The sequence below is a fragment of the Peromyscus californicus genome, unplaced genomic scaffold (assembly GCF_007827085.1).
Source record: "Peromyscus californicus insignis strain IS unplaced genomic scaffold, ASM782708v3 Scaffold_17__1_contigs__length_78620276, whole genome shotgun sequence".
Lineage (NCBI taxonomy): Eukaryota > Metazoa > Chordata > Mammalia > Rodentia > Cricetidae > Peromyscus > Peromyscus californicus.
Window position 1 is genome coordinate 68,606,787 of NW_026294469.1, and position 19,928 is coordinate 68,626,714.

The following is a 19,928-nucleotide window of genomic DNA, read 5'->3' on the forward strand; positions in this document are numbered from 1 at the left end:
GAAATTGCCATCCCTGCAGCATGGAATTCAGGATAAAGCTGTCAATTTCCTAGCAGGTAAACCTCCGCTTAGCCAGAAGACTAGCCTTAGAATTACTGTAATGCAAGCCTCAGCTGCCTTTCTACCCACCCATGCTTTTCTAGCTCGGACCTAGAGTAAGGGCATCAGCAGTGGCTGACTTGATGTTTCCTAAGTACACTTGAAAACCCTGGCCATCTGTTCTGGTCATGTATGTTGTCATATGACAAATGTATTTACTCCAGTCATTTGAACGCACATGTAACAACTAGACAAACTTAGCTCTTAAAAATAAGTCAAAATTATCTTCAGGGCAAAAATGCCTTCTTTTAAAAATGATCATTTATAAGCTGTTGTGGTCACACAAGTCATCATTCTAGCAGTCAAGTTGCAGGGCCAGGATCTCCATGAGTTTAAGACCAGCCTGGGCTACTCAATAAGACCTTGTTTTTAAAAAAATAAATAAGGCCGGGCGGTGGTGGCGCACGCCTTTAATCCCAGCACTCGGGAGGCAGAGCCAGGCGGATCTCTGTGAGTTCGAGGCCAGCCTGGTCTCCAAAGCGAGTTCCAGGAAAGGCGCAAAGCTACACAGAGAAACCCTGTCTCGAAAAACCAAAAAAAAAAAAAAAAAATAAATAAATAAATAAATAAATAAATAAATAAATAAAAATAAACTTTGCTTTCAAACTAGATCCTTCAGCATTTGTGGATGTTTAAACCTGTAGTTAAAAATAGGTAATATTAAAGACTACTAATCAGGACAGTTATCGGGAGTTGGACAGTAACGGAGCTGGAGCTTCTGCTTGCATACCTCCTGAGAAGCTGAGGCTTGGAGGTGGGCCAACAGTGATGTCCTCGGCAAAAGGCAGAGAATGGCAAGTACAATGACCAGTAATGAAAGGGGAAAATGGGGTGAAAGTGAGACCTTCTAGCAGCATTGCACTGGTGGGAGCTTTCATTTTAAGTAGCAATGTTCAGCTGGGGCTGCCTTTTCTGTCTTGCTATCCTAACTAACCAGGCATCCCTTTCATTCTCCACTAACTACAGATACCCAGACTGAAAGTAGTGCCTAGCACCACTAGAACTATCTCCAGATAGCTTGTATCCGCAGAAATGTCTCCCATCAAGATGTTCTATATATCTTGACATTTAAAGAGCTATATGGAAGCCTAGAGACAGCATGGCATCATGTCCAACCTTGGGCAAGTAAACTCAAGTTTAAGAGAATGACAACTTGTCCCATTTGATGTTCTGGTTTTAGCACAAATCCAGGGAAATACCTCAAATCCTGAGCAGACTGGACCACTGGTTATTTACATGAGCCTTAGCTTCTGCCTCTGTAAGACAAGTCGCAGAGTAACATCTACATGAAAGGATTCGGTAAGGCTTAAAGGGTAACACGTGTGCAGAACACATCAGTTAGTCCCTGTTGGAGTAGCTAGGACTACAAATATGCACCACCCTGCCTGACTTAAGAGTAATGTTTAATGTTACAAGAATTAAACAGCTCTATTTTCAGTGGTTTAACAAATTTTAATTCAAAATAGACACTCTGGAAATAATAAAAAAAGAAAAAAATAAAGTCCAACAAGCTCTGAATTTACAACAGAGTACACCAATAATCACAGACAACTGCCTCAGAATGCACAGTAGAGCAATTACATGCAAGTATTATATTTTTAAAACTCTATATAGCAACACTGCAGTGCTTCCCAGAGGCCATCATCCCTTCTGCTTGCTGCGCATCACTCAGAGGGATGATTTTGACCAGAGCTGGCTGGTCCTCGTTACCAGTTCTGGTGCTTTACATTATTTCATATTGTGAAAAAAAACAAGATTTGGCATCCACAGGACTGTGAAAATTCATCAGTCCACATCCCATTCATCTGAACACCTGGGCCAGAGGAAAGCCTGTTTCTCCAACTCTAACACATCTACCCCCAGCTATTCTAAGCAGACGAGAGCTCCTGTCTGCCCATCACCTTAGGCCTGAACCCTGCACTCCACCTCACGCTGTGTCTATATGCAAGAGCAGGAACCCCATGTGTACCATGGCCCTTCCTTCCCACTAGTTGACCAGCAGTTCCAGGAAGGACGCATTCTCAGTCTGATCAGCTGATTCTAAAGGCACTAAAGACTTGTCTTACCTTTGAATGGCAGAATGACTTGCCATCACAGCAAAAGACAGTTTGCACCATAAAGCATTTTTGTTCCTACAGAGACTTTATTTATGAAGCAACACTTGATTATTCACTACACACCAGACCTCGGGCTCAGGATATTTTTAATAAATGGAAACATTTGGTTTTTTATGAGTTATGACATTTAAAAAATAGCTGTCAGGGAAAAACCTAAAGGATGGAAATCAAATTTGTACTCTTAGCAAACAGCATTCACAGAATCAGCAGAAGTTAATGCTTAAAAGTATGACCATATACATCAGAGTACTCACTTCCCTAAACATGGACATTAGCTGCTGTCTGTAAACTGAGGCTGAGCAATGCTTTTATTTTCTATTAATCAAGTACTCTTAAACAAGCAGAAATTTGCTAAATGAAAAAAACAAGTATTTGTAGATTCCAGGTAGTCACTACTGACACTGACACTCCTGGGAAAACAAGGCGTGCATGGAATACCCAAGATTTCATTGACATGACAGAGGGAAAAACGCAAACAGTTGCAAACCGAACTGCAGCTAACAGTACTTTCTGGGAACTGTGTGCTTCCTCAGTAGGCTTTCTGAGCATCTGGAACACCTTGAAGGGCCTCAGACACTTAGAACAAGGCCAGGGGGGCATCCAAGTCAGCCAGACTTCAGACCGAGTCTTCTAGACTTTGTGATTCACACTCAAAGTTCAGTCTATGTTTGACATTTTTTAGTTCAGACATATCAAAACCTAGAAGTACAGAGGGCTTGTGAGTTTTTATTGCTTTCATGCAAATATACCTTCTTTTCCCAAAAAATGAAGCCACATCGATTTTCCACACCCACAAGAGTGAAGACAGTAGTTCCACTTCTTTTCTACTAGGATATGGTCTCTTATGGAAATACTCTCTAAGAAACTGTTTTTTTTCCTCATAGGAGCGACTTCCATACTTAGTGGGATCCAATGCTAACACCTGCAGAGAGTCATCACTGGCCCCTGACCCCTCTGTCCTGCTTTCATTCTTTTGTCTCTTCAAAGGCACAGCATTCAGCCCTCTCTCTGGACCTGGGACTGCAACGGTGTCTAGAGTGAGCTGGGGCTTGTCCCCATCCCTCTGGTCTTCCGCCCCCAGGTGGCCTTCTGGCAGCTTTCTCTTTACAGCAAAGGTGGAGTCAGGGATTACCTCCCCATTAACCAATAGCAGTTCACTGCTCTCAATGAAGCCTGGCTGGGCCTGCAGGTCTGAGCTGCTGTCCTTGGGAGCACTTCTACAACGGAGCAAATGGACAGCGATGGCTCCTACGGTCATGTTTCCAGTGTAGACCCCACAGCAGTGGATGCACTTGAAGGCTGGAGACCTGAGCATTGTATGGACTGTGGGCATGACATGGTGCCTCTCCTTCAGATGTAGCTCATAGGCATCAGCAGTCATAAATGTGCCGAAACAAAAGGGGCAGGTCAACTTCTGTTTGCTAGGCATCTTTGGTGAAACCTCGGGCTGAGGCCTCACCTTAACATACACAGGTACCAGTGACTTGGAGTGTATTCCAGCAAGGATAGCCAGGTACACCTCTCGCTCTCCAAGCTTCTCTCGTGGCAGTATGGTGATGAAATCGAGATGGGGGAACAGCAGGTTCCCATTAGCATCCAGGTCCAGCTGGAAACCTCTGTTACTATAATCCATAGACAGTCTCTTCTTGCCCAGGTGCTTAGTCCTGCTGTGCTCCACGAGGCCCCGGACATCATGAAAAGTGCACGGACAAAACAGGCACCCCAAGCCATGCATGAGCAAATGGTGCATCAGCTCCTCCTGTGAGACCAGGCACTTACAAGAGAGGCAGCGCACTGTCTTCTCCCTCATCCACTTCAGAAATGGGGCACATGCGGCAAGCTTTTCGGGTTCCAGTTTCTCACCGGACTTGGACTCAGCCTGCTTGTGAGCCACTTCCATGTGAACCTGGTAGACGTTAGCAGGAAAGAGCTCATTGCAGACCCGGCAGAGCTGAGACTCACTCTGCTTGTGGGCCACTTCCATGTGAACCTGGTAGACGTTGGAAGGGAAGAGCTCATTGCACACTGGGCATGTTTTCCACTGCTTGGCCTGTTTGAGTGCCTGACTTGCATCTGCCACCGGCGAAGTAGCCTGAACAAACACACTAGGGGCAGGGCTCACTAGCACCTGTGGGGAGGGCAGGCTGGGCAAAGAGCTAGCCAACTGTGTGCCCGAGCTTGAGGGCAAGAACTGCACTGGCACCTGGGAAGGCGGTGCAACAGCTGCAAGGCCTCCAGCGGAGGACACAGGCAGAGTGACAGACACCGGGGCCAGTGTGTAGGTGGGGATTCCATTCACCTGCTTCCCAGTCGGAATGAGCTGTCTGAGAATAGAGCCTGAAGTAAGGAAAGTAGTGTTTTGTGAGGTGCCAGCTCTCACTGGCTGGTTCACAGGCAAGATGCTGGTGCTGACAGACGGACTGAGCTGCAGTACACCAGGCCTCACAGGCGGGCCCACAGGAAGGACTCCTGGTGTTACTGGTTGACTGAGCTGAAGAACACCAGAGCTCACACCCTGACTCACAGGGACAACAGCTGAGGAGACAGTCTGGTTTGAGGGAAGCAGCCCAGGTGATACCACCTGGCCTGTAGGGAGAACCCTCAAGGGCACTGTCTGGCCAGGAGGGAGAACTCGAGATGGAGCTGTCTGGCCAACAGGAAGAACTGATGACTGGACCACTTGGCCAGTGGGGAGGACACCAGAAGTGGCCGTCTGCCCCGGAATCACTCCAGCAGGGGTTCCCTGGCCTACAGGAAGGACTCCTGACGGAACTGCCCGACCTACAGAAATTACTCCTGGAGAGGCAGACTGCAGAGCCCCTGAATTGACAGAGGGACTCACAGGCAAGACCCCAGGTCCCACAGGTCTGTTTATGGGCCCCAGAGGTCTGTTTATGGGCCCCACAGGCTGAGGGAGGGGTAAAACTCCAGGGCGGACACCTTGATTCATGGGAAGGATGCTTGCTCCAACAGACTTATTCACAGGCCCAACTGGCTGAGTCAGAGGCAGCACAGAAGTACTCACAGGCTGATTAAGTGGAACGCTGTGAGGGAGAAAGACGGGTGGGGGAGCTGAGGGCTGCAGCGTGAGGCTACTCTGGCACACAGGCAAAGGGCTGGAGACCAGAGCTACATGAGACTGAGCAGTGGTGGGCGGGGAGTTTGTAAGGTTTCCAGAAGTGCCAGGGGCCCCAGTGGCTGGCTGCACAGTGCCAGGGCTCTGACTGTTCGGTGGCAGAGCAAGCTGGAAGCAAGGTGGAGGGGATGCAATGCTCCGAGCACTGCTGTTGGGCGGTAAGGCCAAGTGGGTCACTGGCTTTGGAGCGATATGCATTTGTTTCAGAAACCCGGTCCTCTTGATGTGTTCTGAAATCACAGACCTCAGCTTATTCTCCAAGTCCCTATGTGCATCTGATGTCAAAATGTGATACATCAGGGCATCCTGACTGCTGGCAATAGCGCTGCATTTTTTACAGTAGTATTTGTCAAATGGCAGGATCTTATCCACAGAAACAGGGTCACTTGCTTTTGGCTGCTCTGCTTCCTCGGTTCTCAAACCGAAGTAGGAGTTAATTAAGTAATGGAAATGGGCCACCAGCACATGCTTCTTCATGCTATAGTACAAGGTGTTGGAAAAGTTACATTTTAAACATGTGAAGCTTATCACGTCACTCCTTGATGTCTTCGCCTCACCCAGAATGTTCACCGTGTAGCTCTGGACTTTGCGAGCAGGCGCATGGAACATCCTGAAGTGCTTGCCCACCACCCTGGGCTGCGAAGCAAACGGGCAGTTGGGGCAGGGGATCATCAGCTCCTGGTCGGCCTCGTCTTCGTGGTAACGATGCAGGTGATTTTTCAGGGAAGTGAGCACCTTTGTTGAGTACCTACACAGACTACAGCAGTACGGCTTTGTTCGGTATCTCTGTCAAGAGAGAGGAGAGTCTTAGGCAGGGTAACAAGTGCCTCGGTCCCCCTTCCACGCTCTCCCTCGTCTGTGTAACTCCGAGGAGCAGCGTGCTCTACCCTAGCCTTGGTTTTGCTGCCACCAGAAGGTTCTGAGTAAAAAGCAGTTTCTAGACAGAGCTGTGCCCCCAAGAAAACTAGATTTATGGGCACTTACTGCAATTCTATATAATTTTCCCATGTCCCAAAGAGTATTCTTTTGGGCACTTTTTTTCTTTATTTTTATTTTTTATTTTTTTGGGTTCTTCAAAACAGGATTTCTCTCTGTGACAGCCCTGGCTGTCCTGAAATTCCCGCTGTAGACCAGGCTGGCCTCGAACTCAGAGACCCGCCTGTCTCTGCTTCTGAATGCTGGGATTAAGGTGTGCCCCACCACCTCATGGTAGTACTTTTTTCTTAAACATTTGGAAAACTATCAACTATTATTAACTTACGGATTTAGTCTAAACTCCTGGCTTGCTGACCTCTGAACTATCACCTAAACCACAAATCTCAGCACTTCATTTAATAAGATACAGACAAAAATAAGCTCCGTTCATTTTTCTGTAGTAATTCTCCACCTCCTTCCTTTCACATTCCCCTTAGTTTTTCACTCCAAATTATAAAACTTGGAATTCAACTTGTTAGACCTTTTAATTGTCTTTATTTCCCCATTCCCAAGACAGTAAAGAGCCGGGCTACATGGATGCACTAGGAAGACAGGCCTGTTATTCCAACTACTCAAGAAGAAGCCAGGGGGTAGAATGTGCAAGGCCAGCCTGGGCAACCTGGTAAACCCTGTCTGGTGTACACACACACACACACACACACACACACACACACACACACACACACACACACAAGAGCTAAAGATCCGGAGTGGAGGGCTACTAAACATATACAAAGCCTTAAATTCGATCTTTAGTGCGACCTAAGACAGGACAGACAAACAGATGACACCCTCACCCCCAAAAAGAAAGGACACAAATCTGGGAGGGTGTCCTAGTTAGGGTTACTACTACTAGGATAAAAAACACCATGACCAAAAGCAAGCTGGAAAGGAAAGCGTTTATTTCAGCTTACACTTCCAAGTAACAGTCCATCACTGAGGGAAGTTAGAGCAGGAACCTAGAGGCAGGGACTGAAGCAGAGGCCATGTGGCAATAGTTAGCTTCAACCAGAACTTACGGAGGCATTTTCTCAGTTGAGGTTCCCTTCTTTCAGATGACTCTAGCTTATGTCAAGCTGACACAGAACTAGTCAGCACAGAGGGAGACATGGTAGAAGGGTCCGGGAGAAGCAGGAAGGGGGAGCAGGGAGTGGATATGAAGAACAACTTGCAGTACGGAGAGCCGTCACTTTTACAATGGTGACACCTGTTCTCTAGAATAGCTGGAGAGTATGTGGTGCCTCCAGTCTCATGAAAATCCAGAGACCCAGAGCATATAAACCACACAACTCCTCCCCTTGTGCCAAGATGGAAGCAGACTAGATCCACTATGGAGGCCCACAGTGGACTGTGGCACCAGCAACCCAGGGCTGGCCCCAGTCCTCACTAAAGCTGTGGTCTCATAATCGCTCTAGGAAACATACAACCACTCCACTCCTTACTGATACAGTTCTTTAACTGGGGTCAGATAAAGTAGACACACACATTCAACATGATACTAACGACTTCCAACAGTCAGTAAGACTAGGCTCCAGGATTTGTGAGGACCTACAACAACCTCAGGCGACTGTCACAACCTCAGATTACTGAAGGGCAAAGAGAAGAGAACTAACAATGTTTCTAAGAGATACACTTTTCATATTTAACATCTCTGAAGTCCAAACTTCCTTTAAGAACTGAAGGCAATACTGATTAAGGTGAAATACAGGTGTAGTTTCAATAAAAGGGTATACCTTCTGGCAGTCAAGCAAGGAGCCAAGGGAACCTATGGGAACCTATGCTGAATACATCTTTAAGAGTACAGAGTTTCTGAAAAGCCCATAAGCATTATCAACAAAAGGAAAAGACAACAAACTAGACAACATGGGAGCAAGAAGCTTCAACTCCTTGAAGACTCCACTAAAGCTTTCGGTTCTAAAGCAGACATGTTGAAAGCTGAACAAGCCCTATAAACACCTGATAGAGGTCAGATGTCCAGGACACCGGGAACAGGTTCAAATCTCAATACAAAAATAACTAACCTGGCTTCTTTAAAAGGACAACAGATTTTAAAAGCTTATTAAAGAATGTCTCTGAATCCCGAGTCAACAATGGAGAAGCTCACATCATCCATCACCACAAGATGGAAATTAAATCAAAGACTGTTCATCGCACTCATGTTCCCAGCGAAGAACAAAATGAGGCGGCCTCTGGACAACAGCCTGGACAGACAGCTCCTGGGAAGGATAGGGTTTGCTCCCAAGCGGGCAATGCCGAGCAGAGACACCACGGATAAGAAAGGTGTCTATCCATAAATCCTACATGTGCAGGGCAAAAACCACAGCTGACAAAAAGCAAAGACATCAGAACTTGGGAGGCATCATCAACCTGATGATGGCACTTCATAACCTTTGATCCCTCAACCTTGTGTAGTATAAGTCCCATGGGCCAGCATGATTGTGTGACATCCCTGACGTCAAGCTGTCTCTGTTCCTAGAGCCTGTTTCCCCAGAGAGTAAAGGAGACAACATGCGGCCATCAGGCCAGCATTACACATGGTACATACTTTCTGTCCCCAGAGCACAGCATCTGTCTAACACATAAAATCTCTACTATCTCAAGTTACTATTAAGTTATGTGTTAATTTTTTAGACTTATTTCAAGTGTATGCATGTATGTGTACCATGTATAATGTGTCTGGTGTCCAGAGGCCAAAAGGGGGCATTGACTCTCCTGGAACTTGATTTAAAGACAGTTGTGAGCCACCACGCAGGTGCTAGGAATCAAACCTGGGTCCTTTGCAAGAGCAACAAGTGCTTTTAATCACTGAGCATCTCTCTGGCTCCCTGTTATTTATATGTATATTATGCCGTGGTCTTAAATACTCCAACAAAGACAAACTCCATGACGAAAGAAACCTTAACTTTTGTTATCCCCTTCAGTCTGTTATCTGGTGTTTTATCTCTAGAGCAGGCTCTCTATAAACCACTCAGCACCAGAAATTTAAACAATGCTTCCTAATTCAAAACCTCCTACTCGGGCCAGCAAGATAACTCAGTAGATACTTATGGCTAAGCTTGATCACCTGTGTTCCCCAGGACTCATATGGTAGAGACTGCAAGAGAGTATCATGATGCACACACACAAATAAATCTAACTAAAAACCCTTACACCTGTAACTATATATACAGTGCACATTACATAAGAGGACATTCAAAACTTTTGAGAGAGAAAATTCAGTGAGGACTGAAAGTCAAAACTTCCCCCTCCAAAAAAGAAGACATACTGGAAGCTACAAGCTAGACTGTGCAAGATAAATCACAAGAGTCTCAAGGGGTCTTGCCTATATAAAGAGCAAGTTTTTGAAATACTAGGGGTTTTTTGTTTTGGTTTTTCGGGACAGGGTTTCTCTGTGTAGCCTTGGCTATCCTGGAACTAGCTCTATATATCTCGAACTCAGAGATCTGCCTACCTCTGCCTCTTAAGTACTGGGATTAAAGGCGTGCACCACCAATGCCTGTCGAAAATAAATGTTTAAAAAAATAAACATTTCTGCTGGGCGGTGGTGACGCACTCCTTTAATCCTACCACTCAGGAGGCAGAGGCAAGAAGATCTCTGTGTGTTCAAGGCCAGCTTGGTCTACAAAGTGAGTTCCAGGACAGCCAAAGCTGTTTGTACACAGAGAAACCCTGTCTCAAAACAACAAACAATAAAAGATTTATTTTCATTATTTGTGTGTGTGTGTGTGTGTGTGTGTGAGAAGCGGGGGCAGAGAGACAGGGAGATGGAGAAATATTGGGATAAGTATTATTAAAATAAGGATGGCAGCAAACACTTAATATGCTAAATCGGAGAAAGCATATTCAGTCTCCAACTGTTGAACTGCTGGCTCAGCGATTCAAGAAGGCATCCTAGGAAAGGAGCTGGATGGACCTTCCTTCTTACTGTACTGTGATTACAACACACCTGGGTTTCTCACTGCCAGATCCAGTGTGCACAAGCTGTACTCTGCACTGTTGCTCCCGAGACAGCTTTGTCCTCAAACTCTGTGTGTGTGTGTGTGTGTGTGTGTGTGTGTGCGCGCGCACAGGTACATAATACACCCATGTGTGTTCACAGACCGCCTCAGGAGGCTGCTGGGTGTCCTGCCGTTCTCTGTCTCAGTGAACTTGAAGCAAGGCCCAAAGATCCTCTTGTCCCCCCACAGCAGTGGGGTTACAAACTTGTGCAAAGCACACCTAGATTCTACGTCAGTACTAAGGATCCAAACTCGGGTCCTCTTGCTTTCGTGGCGCTCTTTCCCACTAAGCCATCCCCCCAGCCCGTGTCCTCAAACATTCTGAACCTGGCACCAACCTGGCCAGCTATCAACGAAAGGCCATTCAGACATCTGTTTCTGTAAGAGAAGTCTTCCTTTAAGGCAATGTAACCACACACAGTATTTACAGACCTCAAACAATTCACAATAGGACGTCCAAGTGGGTCACTATTTAGAAGTTACTTTAAAATACTCAATGAAAACCAATCCATTTCTGTTACTATAATAATAATTAACTTGCAGCTAGCTCTTCAACCAGTATGGAGAGAGGTCATTTCATGAAGACTATCCTTAGTCCTGCAAGATGGCTCAGTGGGTAAAGAGACTTGCTGCCAAACCTGACAACCCAAGTTCATTCCCTGTGGTCAAAGGAAAGAGGTGATCCCCACAAGCTGTCCCGACCTCCACATTACATGTATGCCCACATACATATATACAAGCAAAGTTTAAAAACAAGAACACAACTCAGGAAGAGATGTCTGAGGGAATATTTTTTAAATATTCAGAAATTTAAATAATTAGATCTAGTCAAACTCTTCCTAGTTTTTGTGATCAATAGGTCTGGAGGACACCACAGTGCTTCTGTTTGTCCAGGACATATAGAGATGGAGTGTGACATTCACATACTCCTGGATATATGATTTTCTGGTTTCAACAAATACTGTTTCTGAACTGTGGATCTCCCATGAAAAGGGAGCCTCATGCTTGATCGGCAAAAGCCCCATCTGGATCAGATTGGAAAACTGAATCCACACCCCAAGGTAATAGAGTACTCAGATAAGTGATTTCTACACAACCCTCCCAGCTTTACTTCATGGAAGCCACCTCCCAGATCATATTAACCTGTATGCCCCTCAGAAAACCAAAGTAACATTGCTCCCATTCTGGGCAACTTAAGTCCATAACAATGAGCTCTTGTAGAGTTCTATGAAAACCTGGTTCTGCTGCTGCCCTAAAGTTAGTATTTTAGCTTAAAAAAAAAAAAAAACAGATTTCTACATTCTATGTGTAAGAAAAGAAATTGCTAAGCCTAGGATAAGATTCTGGGTTTTGCATTAATTACTAGGCAATGCACAAAAAATAAGCCTCAGAACTCAGAATGGCAGAGAGCCCCATGGCCAACACAGAACCAGAGTCTGGACAGCAAGGCTCACACAGCTCAAAGATCCCTAGAAATGGTCCTTGAAAGCTTCATTCAACCTGATCAAAAGCAGAGAAAATATAATATGCAAACCAGATTTCATCAATACAGTAACAACAGTGACTACAATTCCAGTTCCACATCCAAACCTGCAGCAACTCATTGTTCACACAATGGGGTATTAAACACACTTTCTTTTCCATATTTGTCTTCTAAACAAATAGTGTATCACAAGACTCCAACAAAGCCAACATCTTCATCAAATATAACTACAGTGGGACCTCTGGCTGATGAGCTAACCATCGAAGTTCTTACTGGCTGGAAGAGGTTCATTTTCTGAGTTTGCCTATGCTGCTGGGGCTCCTGGTCAGCTGGAAACTGAATTAAGCCATCATCTGCCTCTCAGCCTATAGAAGCAGGGTGCAGGATGCTGCATAACAGCATGGCACTGTTCAAGCTCAGTGCCAGGGTCCCTGTGCTGCCGCAGCATGGAGCTTCAGCAGCTGACACGTAAGTGCCATCAAGAGAGGTTCCCTATGCTGAAGATTTGCTCTGGCAAACAATTTTCCTCCACAACTGATCCACAGAACCCAAAAAATCTTCCCCCGCCTTTATACCAGTTCTCATAGACTTATCACTCTGACCTTATATAATAAATAGACTCTTGGCTCATTTAAAATACCCAAAGCTTGCAATAAACTCAACACTGAATCAAACCTTTGCTTTGTTTTGGGGATGGGTTGTTTTGGGGATGGGTTGTTTTGCTGCTTTTGTCTTTTGAAGCAGGGTTGCTGTGGGATGGTCTGTATGCCAAATGTTCTGATTGGTCAATAAATAAAACACTGATTGGCCAGTGGCCAGGCAGGAAGTATAGGCGGGACTAACAGAGAGGAGAATTGAGAGAACAGGAAGGTGAGAGGAGACATTGCCAGCTGCCACCATGACAAGCAGTATGTGAAGACGCTGGTAAGCCACAAGCCACGTGGCAAGGTATAGATTTATAGAAATGGATTAATTTAAGCTATAAGAACAGTTAGCAAGAAGCCTGCCACGGCCATACAGTTTGTAAGCAATATAAGTCTCTGTGTTTACTTGGTTGGGTCTGAGCGGCTGTGGGACTGTCGAGTGACAAGAGATTTGTCCTGACTGTGGGCAAGGCAGGAAAACTCTAGCTACACAGGGTCTCATGTGTCCAGCTGCAGCACCACCTGATGTCCCTGCTTCTACTGCCTGTATGCTAGAATGACAGGTGTGTGTCAGCATCACACCCAGACTGACCCAACCTATTGGTAAACATCACAAAGAAACGTGTTTCAGCTGTTTCTGTCATGGTGCCAAGAGAGAAGTTTCTGACCAAGGCCTTTTTGGATCTTTGGGAATCTCACTGTCTTCAATATCAATCCTCTTAACAACTTCCACTGTTCTTTTAAAAAGCTAGCCTACACTGAAAGAAAACACCTGGTTTCATCAGTTTCTTCATACATGTATATGATGTACTTCATATTCATCCCCTTCAGTCTCTAAGCCCTCTTCTCCCTGCTCCTGTAACCTAGTGAATGCACCTTGCGTGTAAAACCTGCTGCCCCTTAACCCAAATATACCCCCTTCCAGTTCAGATCCTTTTAAATACTTTGAAATCTAGATTCAATACATCCAAGAAATCATTCAGGATTTTTGTTTCTGAGTCTCATGTTATTTACTTATAAATACGAACTGTTTCATGTTTTGTGTGTCATCATTGCATAGAGGCATGCTAGTCTTCTATCTTTCCAATTTTACTGCATGTACTCATGAGGACAGTACCATCACTTTGTTCTCATTCAAGATCCAGCTATGAAACATGCCTGACTGGTTAGCTGTAACTATTACCAATTTACCATCTTCATAATACGTCATTACTTTTTATTCTGTTTCCAGGCCTCTTAATGGCAATATTAGCAATGTCTTTATGTATGTTTAGGGGCTAGAGTGAACAAAACAAGCATAGGGAAAAGCTGAAAGGCATCAAGTGACCCTCGGAGACAAGACAGACGAAGCTGCTGTCCTAACAGCACAGTGTTACAGTAAACCTGTCTTTTCTAAGTCGGAATATAGTCTGGTAAAGAAGGATAGAAAATATAGCCAAATACAGTCATGTGCCACTTAGGGATGCTTAGGTCAGTGATGGGCCACAAATACATAAAATTATAAGAATTAAAGAGCCCCCTTTCACATTGTTTCTCTTTCTAGTACGGTGACATAGCCAAGCTTTGTCTGTGATTAGAAGTGACTACGAAGCCTTGATTTAGGAACTCTTCTGAGTAAATGCTGTGACATCAAATGCCTAGTCATGCATCACTAATGACATTCCAGCCAGTAGGAGACTGCATGTACAAAGGTGAGTATCTGAGATTATAATGGAACTAAAAATTCCTATTGTCTAGTGATGTAGGTCAGAGTGTGGTCTTCTAGCACAGCTAGAAGAGGTAAGAGAAACAAAAACTGAATGAGAAAAAAAAAAAACATGAAAACACAGTGAAGAGTTTAGTTGAAGCTTCTGTAGCTGAAGCTTCTGTAGCTCTCCAAAGGTTCCTCAGAACTACTGACAACAAGGACCCAACAGGCACATGTGTGCTGAGAAAGAGAAGCAGGCCAGGCCAACAGTGTGTTCCCAGGGAGAGCAGCAGCTTTCCTATACTCCAGATGGTGACTCGGGTGACCTGGAGGAGGACACAGAGTATCAGGAGGGTCAGCTCCTGACACTACTGCCCCACAGCCCCGCCACTGGGATGAAATGTACAGTAGGAGGTGTCAATCCTGACCTCCAATTGAACAGGTCTAAGTGTGTGTGTGTGTGTGTGTGTGTGTGTGTGTGTGTGTGTGTGTGTGTGTGTGTGAGAGAGAGAGAGAGAGAGAGAGAGAGCCCAAGAGCGCATGAACAACTTAGCTTTTAACAAAACAACTTGGAAATAAACACAAAATTAAAAGTAGGTAAAGCATATGAAATAAAAGTATAAGGAGAGAATAATTTCATGCAGATGTACAATACTTGTATTTTAATCTTTTTTTTTTTTTACAAAAGGCAAAAAGTTAAAAGGTTAAATTTATAAACTAAGGTTATTTATTAAGGATTTTTGTTGTTGCTTTTGTTTTCTGAGACATGGTTTCTCTGGATTAACAGCCCTGGCTGTTCTAGAACTCACTCTGTAGACCAGGCTGGCCTCGAACTCACAGAGATCCGCCTGCCTCTGCTTCCCTAGTGCTAAGATTAAAGGCATGCACCACCACCGCCCAGCAAGGAATTTTTTTAATATAAATGTAATGCAGCCTAAATATGCAACATTCACAAATCTAGCAGCAGTCATCAGCTACACCCACTGCCTCACCCAAAACAACTTCCAGGGGGGCTACAAGCTCAATTCCTACACAGATAGCAAGTTAAAAAAATAAATAAAAAATTCTATCTAGTGCTTCCACAGTACCCCTTCTCTGAGTAATGTATTGAGAAATGCATCACTGTGTTACCATCTGTCACAATGTTCAGTACAGTAGCATGCTGCTGTACGTGTCTATAGCTGGGGTATGTGTCCACGGTCCTGTGTCCATCTGGGTAAGCACACTTTGTTATATGAATGTGGCTTATTCCAACAACAATGAAACCAGCTGAGGACACAATTCTAAGAGTATGTCCCCATCCTGTAGCAATGCATGCCTCCTTAAACCAGTAATGGTATTATCAAGTACTATTTACTATATTTAACTCTATGCAGTACACTTTTTCTTTTTCTTTTTGGATTACTGAAACAGGGTTTCTCTGTATAGCAATCCTAGCTGTCCTCAAACTCATTCTGTAGACCAGGTGGGCCTTGAACTCAGAGATCCGCCTATCTCTGCCTGGGATTAAAGGCATGTGCCACCACTGCCTGGCTTTGCAGTATAGACTTTCCTATGGTCAGCTACACAGGCTTGTTAAGATCAGCATTACCACAAAAATGCAATACATCACACTATGACCTAAACAACAGGTATTTTCAGTTCCATTACAATCTCAAATACTCACCTTTGTACATCCAGTCTCCCACTAACTGGAATGTCCTTAATGAGAAAGTACTTGATGCTACAGCATTTATTCAGAACTACTAAATCAAGGGATCTTCTTATACATTCACTTCTAATCACAAAGCTCGGCTATGTCACCACACTGTGCATGTGGAAAACTGTCGTCATCAACAGTCCTGCAGCGAACAACCTTTGAGCTCTCCCACCTCACGAACAGATCCTCCCAATTAGCCTGCAACCTCAACAGCCAGAGTGTGCCTCAGCCTTAATTCACTTGCCCCTAATGAAAACGAATTACAAAAATACGTACCGCTTTCTTTCCAGAAGGTTCCCAAAGAGAAACATCTCCCCATGATGTATTATAAAAGTACTTCTCTCCTGGATCAAAACCTTTAAGATCCTTAAGAAAAAAGAAAACATTATGTGACAATTTGTGAGTTAGAGAAATATTTACAGTTAGAATTGATGGTGCATGCCTATAATCCCAGCTACTCAGAAGGATCCCAAGGTTTAAAGCTAGCCTGGGCAACTCACCAAACTAAAAAGGTACAAACGTTGGACCGAGAAGCTCAGTGGTAGAGCATTTGCCTCACGTGTGTAAGGCCCTGAGTATAAATCCCTCCTACCAAAACTAAATCCATGAGCAAGTAATCTGGCGCCTAAAAAATCTTCATGGGATAGGGCTGGAAAGATGGCTCAGTGGTTAAGAGCACTGCTGCTCTTCCAGAGGACACGGGTTCAATTACCAGCACCCACACGGCAGCTCACAACTGTTCCAGGGAATCTGACACCGGATCATACAGACATACATGCAGGCAAAACAACAATGTACATAAAATAAAAATAATTTTGAAAATTTTTATGGGCTAAGAAAAATGGAAGTACAGTCATTAACAAATTTTTACATTTAAAGTATGAGTGTCAAGAAAAAGGTTTAAATGATCCACATTAAAACGGCAGTTTTTCAAAAAATAAACGGAGATGTCCCAAAAAAAAAAATGTTACCTATATTTTGCACATGTAAGCAAGGCCTAAGTGTTCATAAAGATTCTAAAACTAATGTAGCTTTGTGAACACACATAAATATACTGTAAGTCAAAGGGAAAAACCAACGTCTACCCTCAACAGTCCTTTCCCAGTAGCACAACGTCTACCCTCAACAGTCCTTTCCCAGTAGCACATTAGCACTGTTCAATCTGGCTGTGGAACATAAAAAAGAGTGTGTTTTTATCTTTCCCTTAGATCACCTTTCAGGGCAGACCTTTTAGCCAGGATCTAGTACATACCCAGTGTTTTCTTTTTCTAAGATAGACATCATTTTTCTTTTCTTTTTTCTTTAATTTTATTTTATACGTAGGTGTTTTGCCTGCATATCTGTATACCACATGCATGTCTGATGCCCAGAGGCCAGAAGAGGACATCAGGTCCCCTGAAACTGGAGTTACAGATGATTTTAAGTCACTATATGGATGCTGAGAATTGAACTCGGGTGAAGAGCCAGTCCTAGACAGAGCAAAGAATGGCGGCTCCAGGTCCAACACACCAAGGAAACAGCAGGATGCATCCATTTGCAATTGACAGGGTAAAAATGGGTGAGCAGACAGAACTCCTGCCATCAACACTAATTCCAGTCTCAGACAGTCACTGTTAGACTCTGGGACCAATCAGGGTAAGAAGACTCTAAGCTCAGCTTCACAGTTGAGAAAGACAGGTAATGGCAAACTCTTCAGAGCAAACACTGTTGACAAGTGCTGTGATGAGCTCTCTCAGGACATAGAGGAGCATAAACCAGGGAGCCCAGATCCAGCTGGCTTGGCCTGAGTCCACCAGGAGAGACATGTAGCTAACATGGCCAAGAAGGGATAAGCAAGCAGGGTCCGAGCAGAGTGCTGCAGGTGAACTGTGCAGAGTGCTGCAGGTGAACTGTGCGGAGTGCTGCAGGTGAACTGTGCGGAGTGCTGCAGGTGAACTGTGCGGAGTGCTGCAGGTGAACTGTGCGGAGTGCTGCAGGTGAACTGTGCGGAGTGCTGCAGGTGAACTGTGCGGAGTGCTGCAGGTGAACTGTGCGGAGTGCTGCAGGTGACAGAGGACTCAGAATGGAACTGTGTTACAGAATGAATAGCAGTCACGGAGGGAAATTCACCAGAGCATTTCACGTCTCTCTAAAGTTCACATGGCCCCATGACTCTTTCATCTCTAAGTAGAAGGTAAAAACCTATTCTTGCTTTGCCCTTGGCATGCCCTAAAGTGTATGCAAAGTGACACTCTTTTCTACCTTGACAGCATAACTCATTTAAAAAAAAAAACTTCAAAGTGTATCAAGAAGCAGGTAGAACTTCAAGGTATGCCCTGCCCTCAAAGTCAACCAACGGAACCCAGAACAAGGGCCCACTAAGGACACAAATGAAACATGCTCAAGGACAGGCCATCATCACAGAACAACACCTGGACCCAGCAACAGAACCACCTGCATGCTGTAACCTTTTGGTATCAAAACACAGAGGAAGAAATGGAAGGCCAAAGTCAGCCATGTCACGACTCACCATCTGGAAAGGTTTCTGGGAACTCTGGAAGGTTACTGGCTACTTCAAAAGGATGCAGACCTCTGTGGTCACTAAAGAATGCCTGCTACTGGCTAGGAAAATGACAGGACCAGATGAGCCTGTCATCAGCAACACTCCCAAGCCCTTAGTGTGGGCCATGTACATCATAGCAAGACAAAGATAACCAAAGCCAGTAAGGTTCCCACTCAGTGCAAACATGAGGAACCAACCCTGTCTGTACACAAGCCCACATGCACAGAAACAAGGGTCTCAACAGAGTACTGTAAGCCAAACTCTCTGAATGTGGTATTTAAATTTCACTTCCTACACAACTGTAGTTCATAACGTTTCAGCTTACAGTACTTATCAAAGATATTACTTTAATAATCAAGAAGGGCCGGGCGGTGGTGGCGCACACCTTTAATCCCAGCACTCGGGAGGCAGAGCCAGGCGGATCTCTTTGAGTTCGAGGCCAGCCTGGGCTACCAAGTGAGTAAAAAAAAAAAAAAAAAAAAAAAAAAATCAAGAAGGAATTAGCTGAGTCAGACCGATGGTAATTAATACAACGGCCTTCACCTACACCAGTGCTAGTCCCTTGCCTCATGGCTTGCTCAGCCTGCTTTCTTATAGAACCCAGGACCACCAGGCCAGGGATGGGACCACCCACAATGGGCTGGGCCCTTCCCCATCAATCACTAAGAAAATGCCCTAAAGCTGGATGTTATGGAGGCATTCTCTCAATTGAGGTTCCCACCTTTCAAATGATCTAGCTTGTGTCAAGTAGACATAAAACTAGTCAGCATAAAAGGAGACCAGAGAATCCAGCAATCATAAAACTCATCATGTTCGGTATCTAGTCAGAACCTTTCAGCTCTCCAAACAGCAGCAAACTATTAGCCCCAACGAGGAGCACAGCAATGCTAGGAAACAGATGTATGTGCCAGAGATGGCTCAGCAGGTAACGGTGGAAGAAAAGTACTTGCTGTTCTTCCAGAAGACCGGGGTTCAGTTCTCAACACAAGGCAGCTTACAACTGCCTGTTACACCAATACCGGCAAATCTGACACACTCTTCTGGCCTCCATGAACACCAGGCACCCAAATGGGACACAGACATACAAGCAAAATAGTCATACACAGATAATAAAAATAAATATTGAGTGAGTGAGTGAGAGAGAGAGAGAGAGAGAGAGAGAGAGAGAGAGAGAGAGAGAGAGAAAGGGGGGCAGTTAAGGTAAGTTGTTGCTCTTACAAAGGGCCAGAGTTCAATTCCCAGCACTCATTAGTGGCTTCAGCTCCAGGGGATCCAATGCCCTCTTCTGAGCTCTGCAGGCACCAAGGCACACACAGTACACACACATACATATAGGCAAAAGATTCAAACACATGCAGTATAATTTAAAAGTCTAAAAAATGGATAATAAAAAGGGAGAAAAGTAGAAGGAGAAAACTGTCTCCACAAAGTTCTCTGATCTCCACATATATACATACACTAATAAAAATAAAATTTTTAAAAAGAAAACCGGGCTGGAGAAACGACTCAGAGATTAACAGCACTGCTGCTCTTCCAGAAGACCCAGTT

General features: G+C 44.7%; 1 protein-coding gene and 1 pseudogene across 3 annotated transcripts in view; both read right to left on the bottom strand.

The window, feature by feature from the left end:
- Nucleotides 1-2,284: 2,284 nt before the first annotated feature.
- The window catches only part of Adnp2 (ADNP homeobox 2), a 31,518-nt gene continuing 13,874 nt past the window's right edge, over nucleotides 2,285-19,928 (bottom strand). For all 3 annotated transcript variants that reach the window (XM_052742639.1, XM_052742642.1, XM_052742641.1), the window contains exons 3-4: nucleotides 16,115-16,204; nucleotides 2,285-6,138 (exon numbers count right to left, since the gene is read on the bottom strand). In XM_052742639.1, the coding sequence (XP_052598599.1) occupies nucleotides 2,833-6,138; nucleotides 16,115-16,204 (3,396 nt within the window). In that variant the 3' untranslated portion in view covers nucleotides 2,285-2,832. The remainder of the gene's footprint in view (nucleotides 6,139-16,114; nucleotides 16,205-19,928) is intronic.
- LOC128113150 (uncharacterized) lies at nucleotides 13,469-13,569 on the bottom strand (annotated as a pseudogene).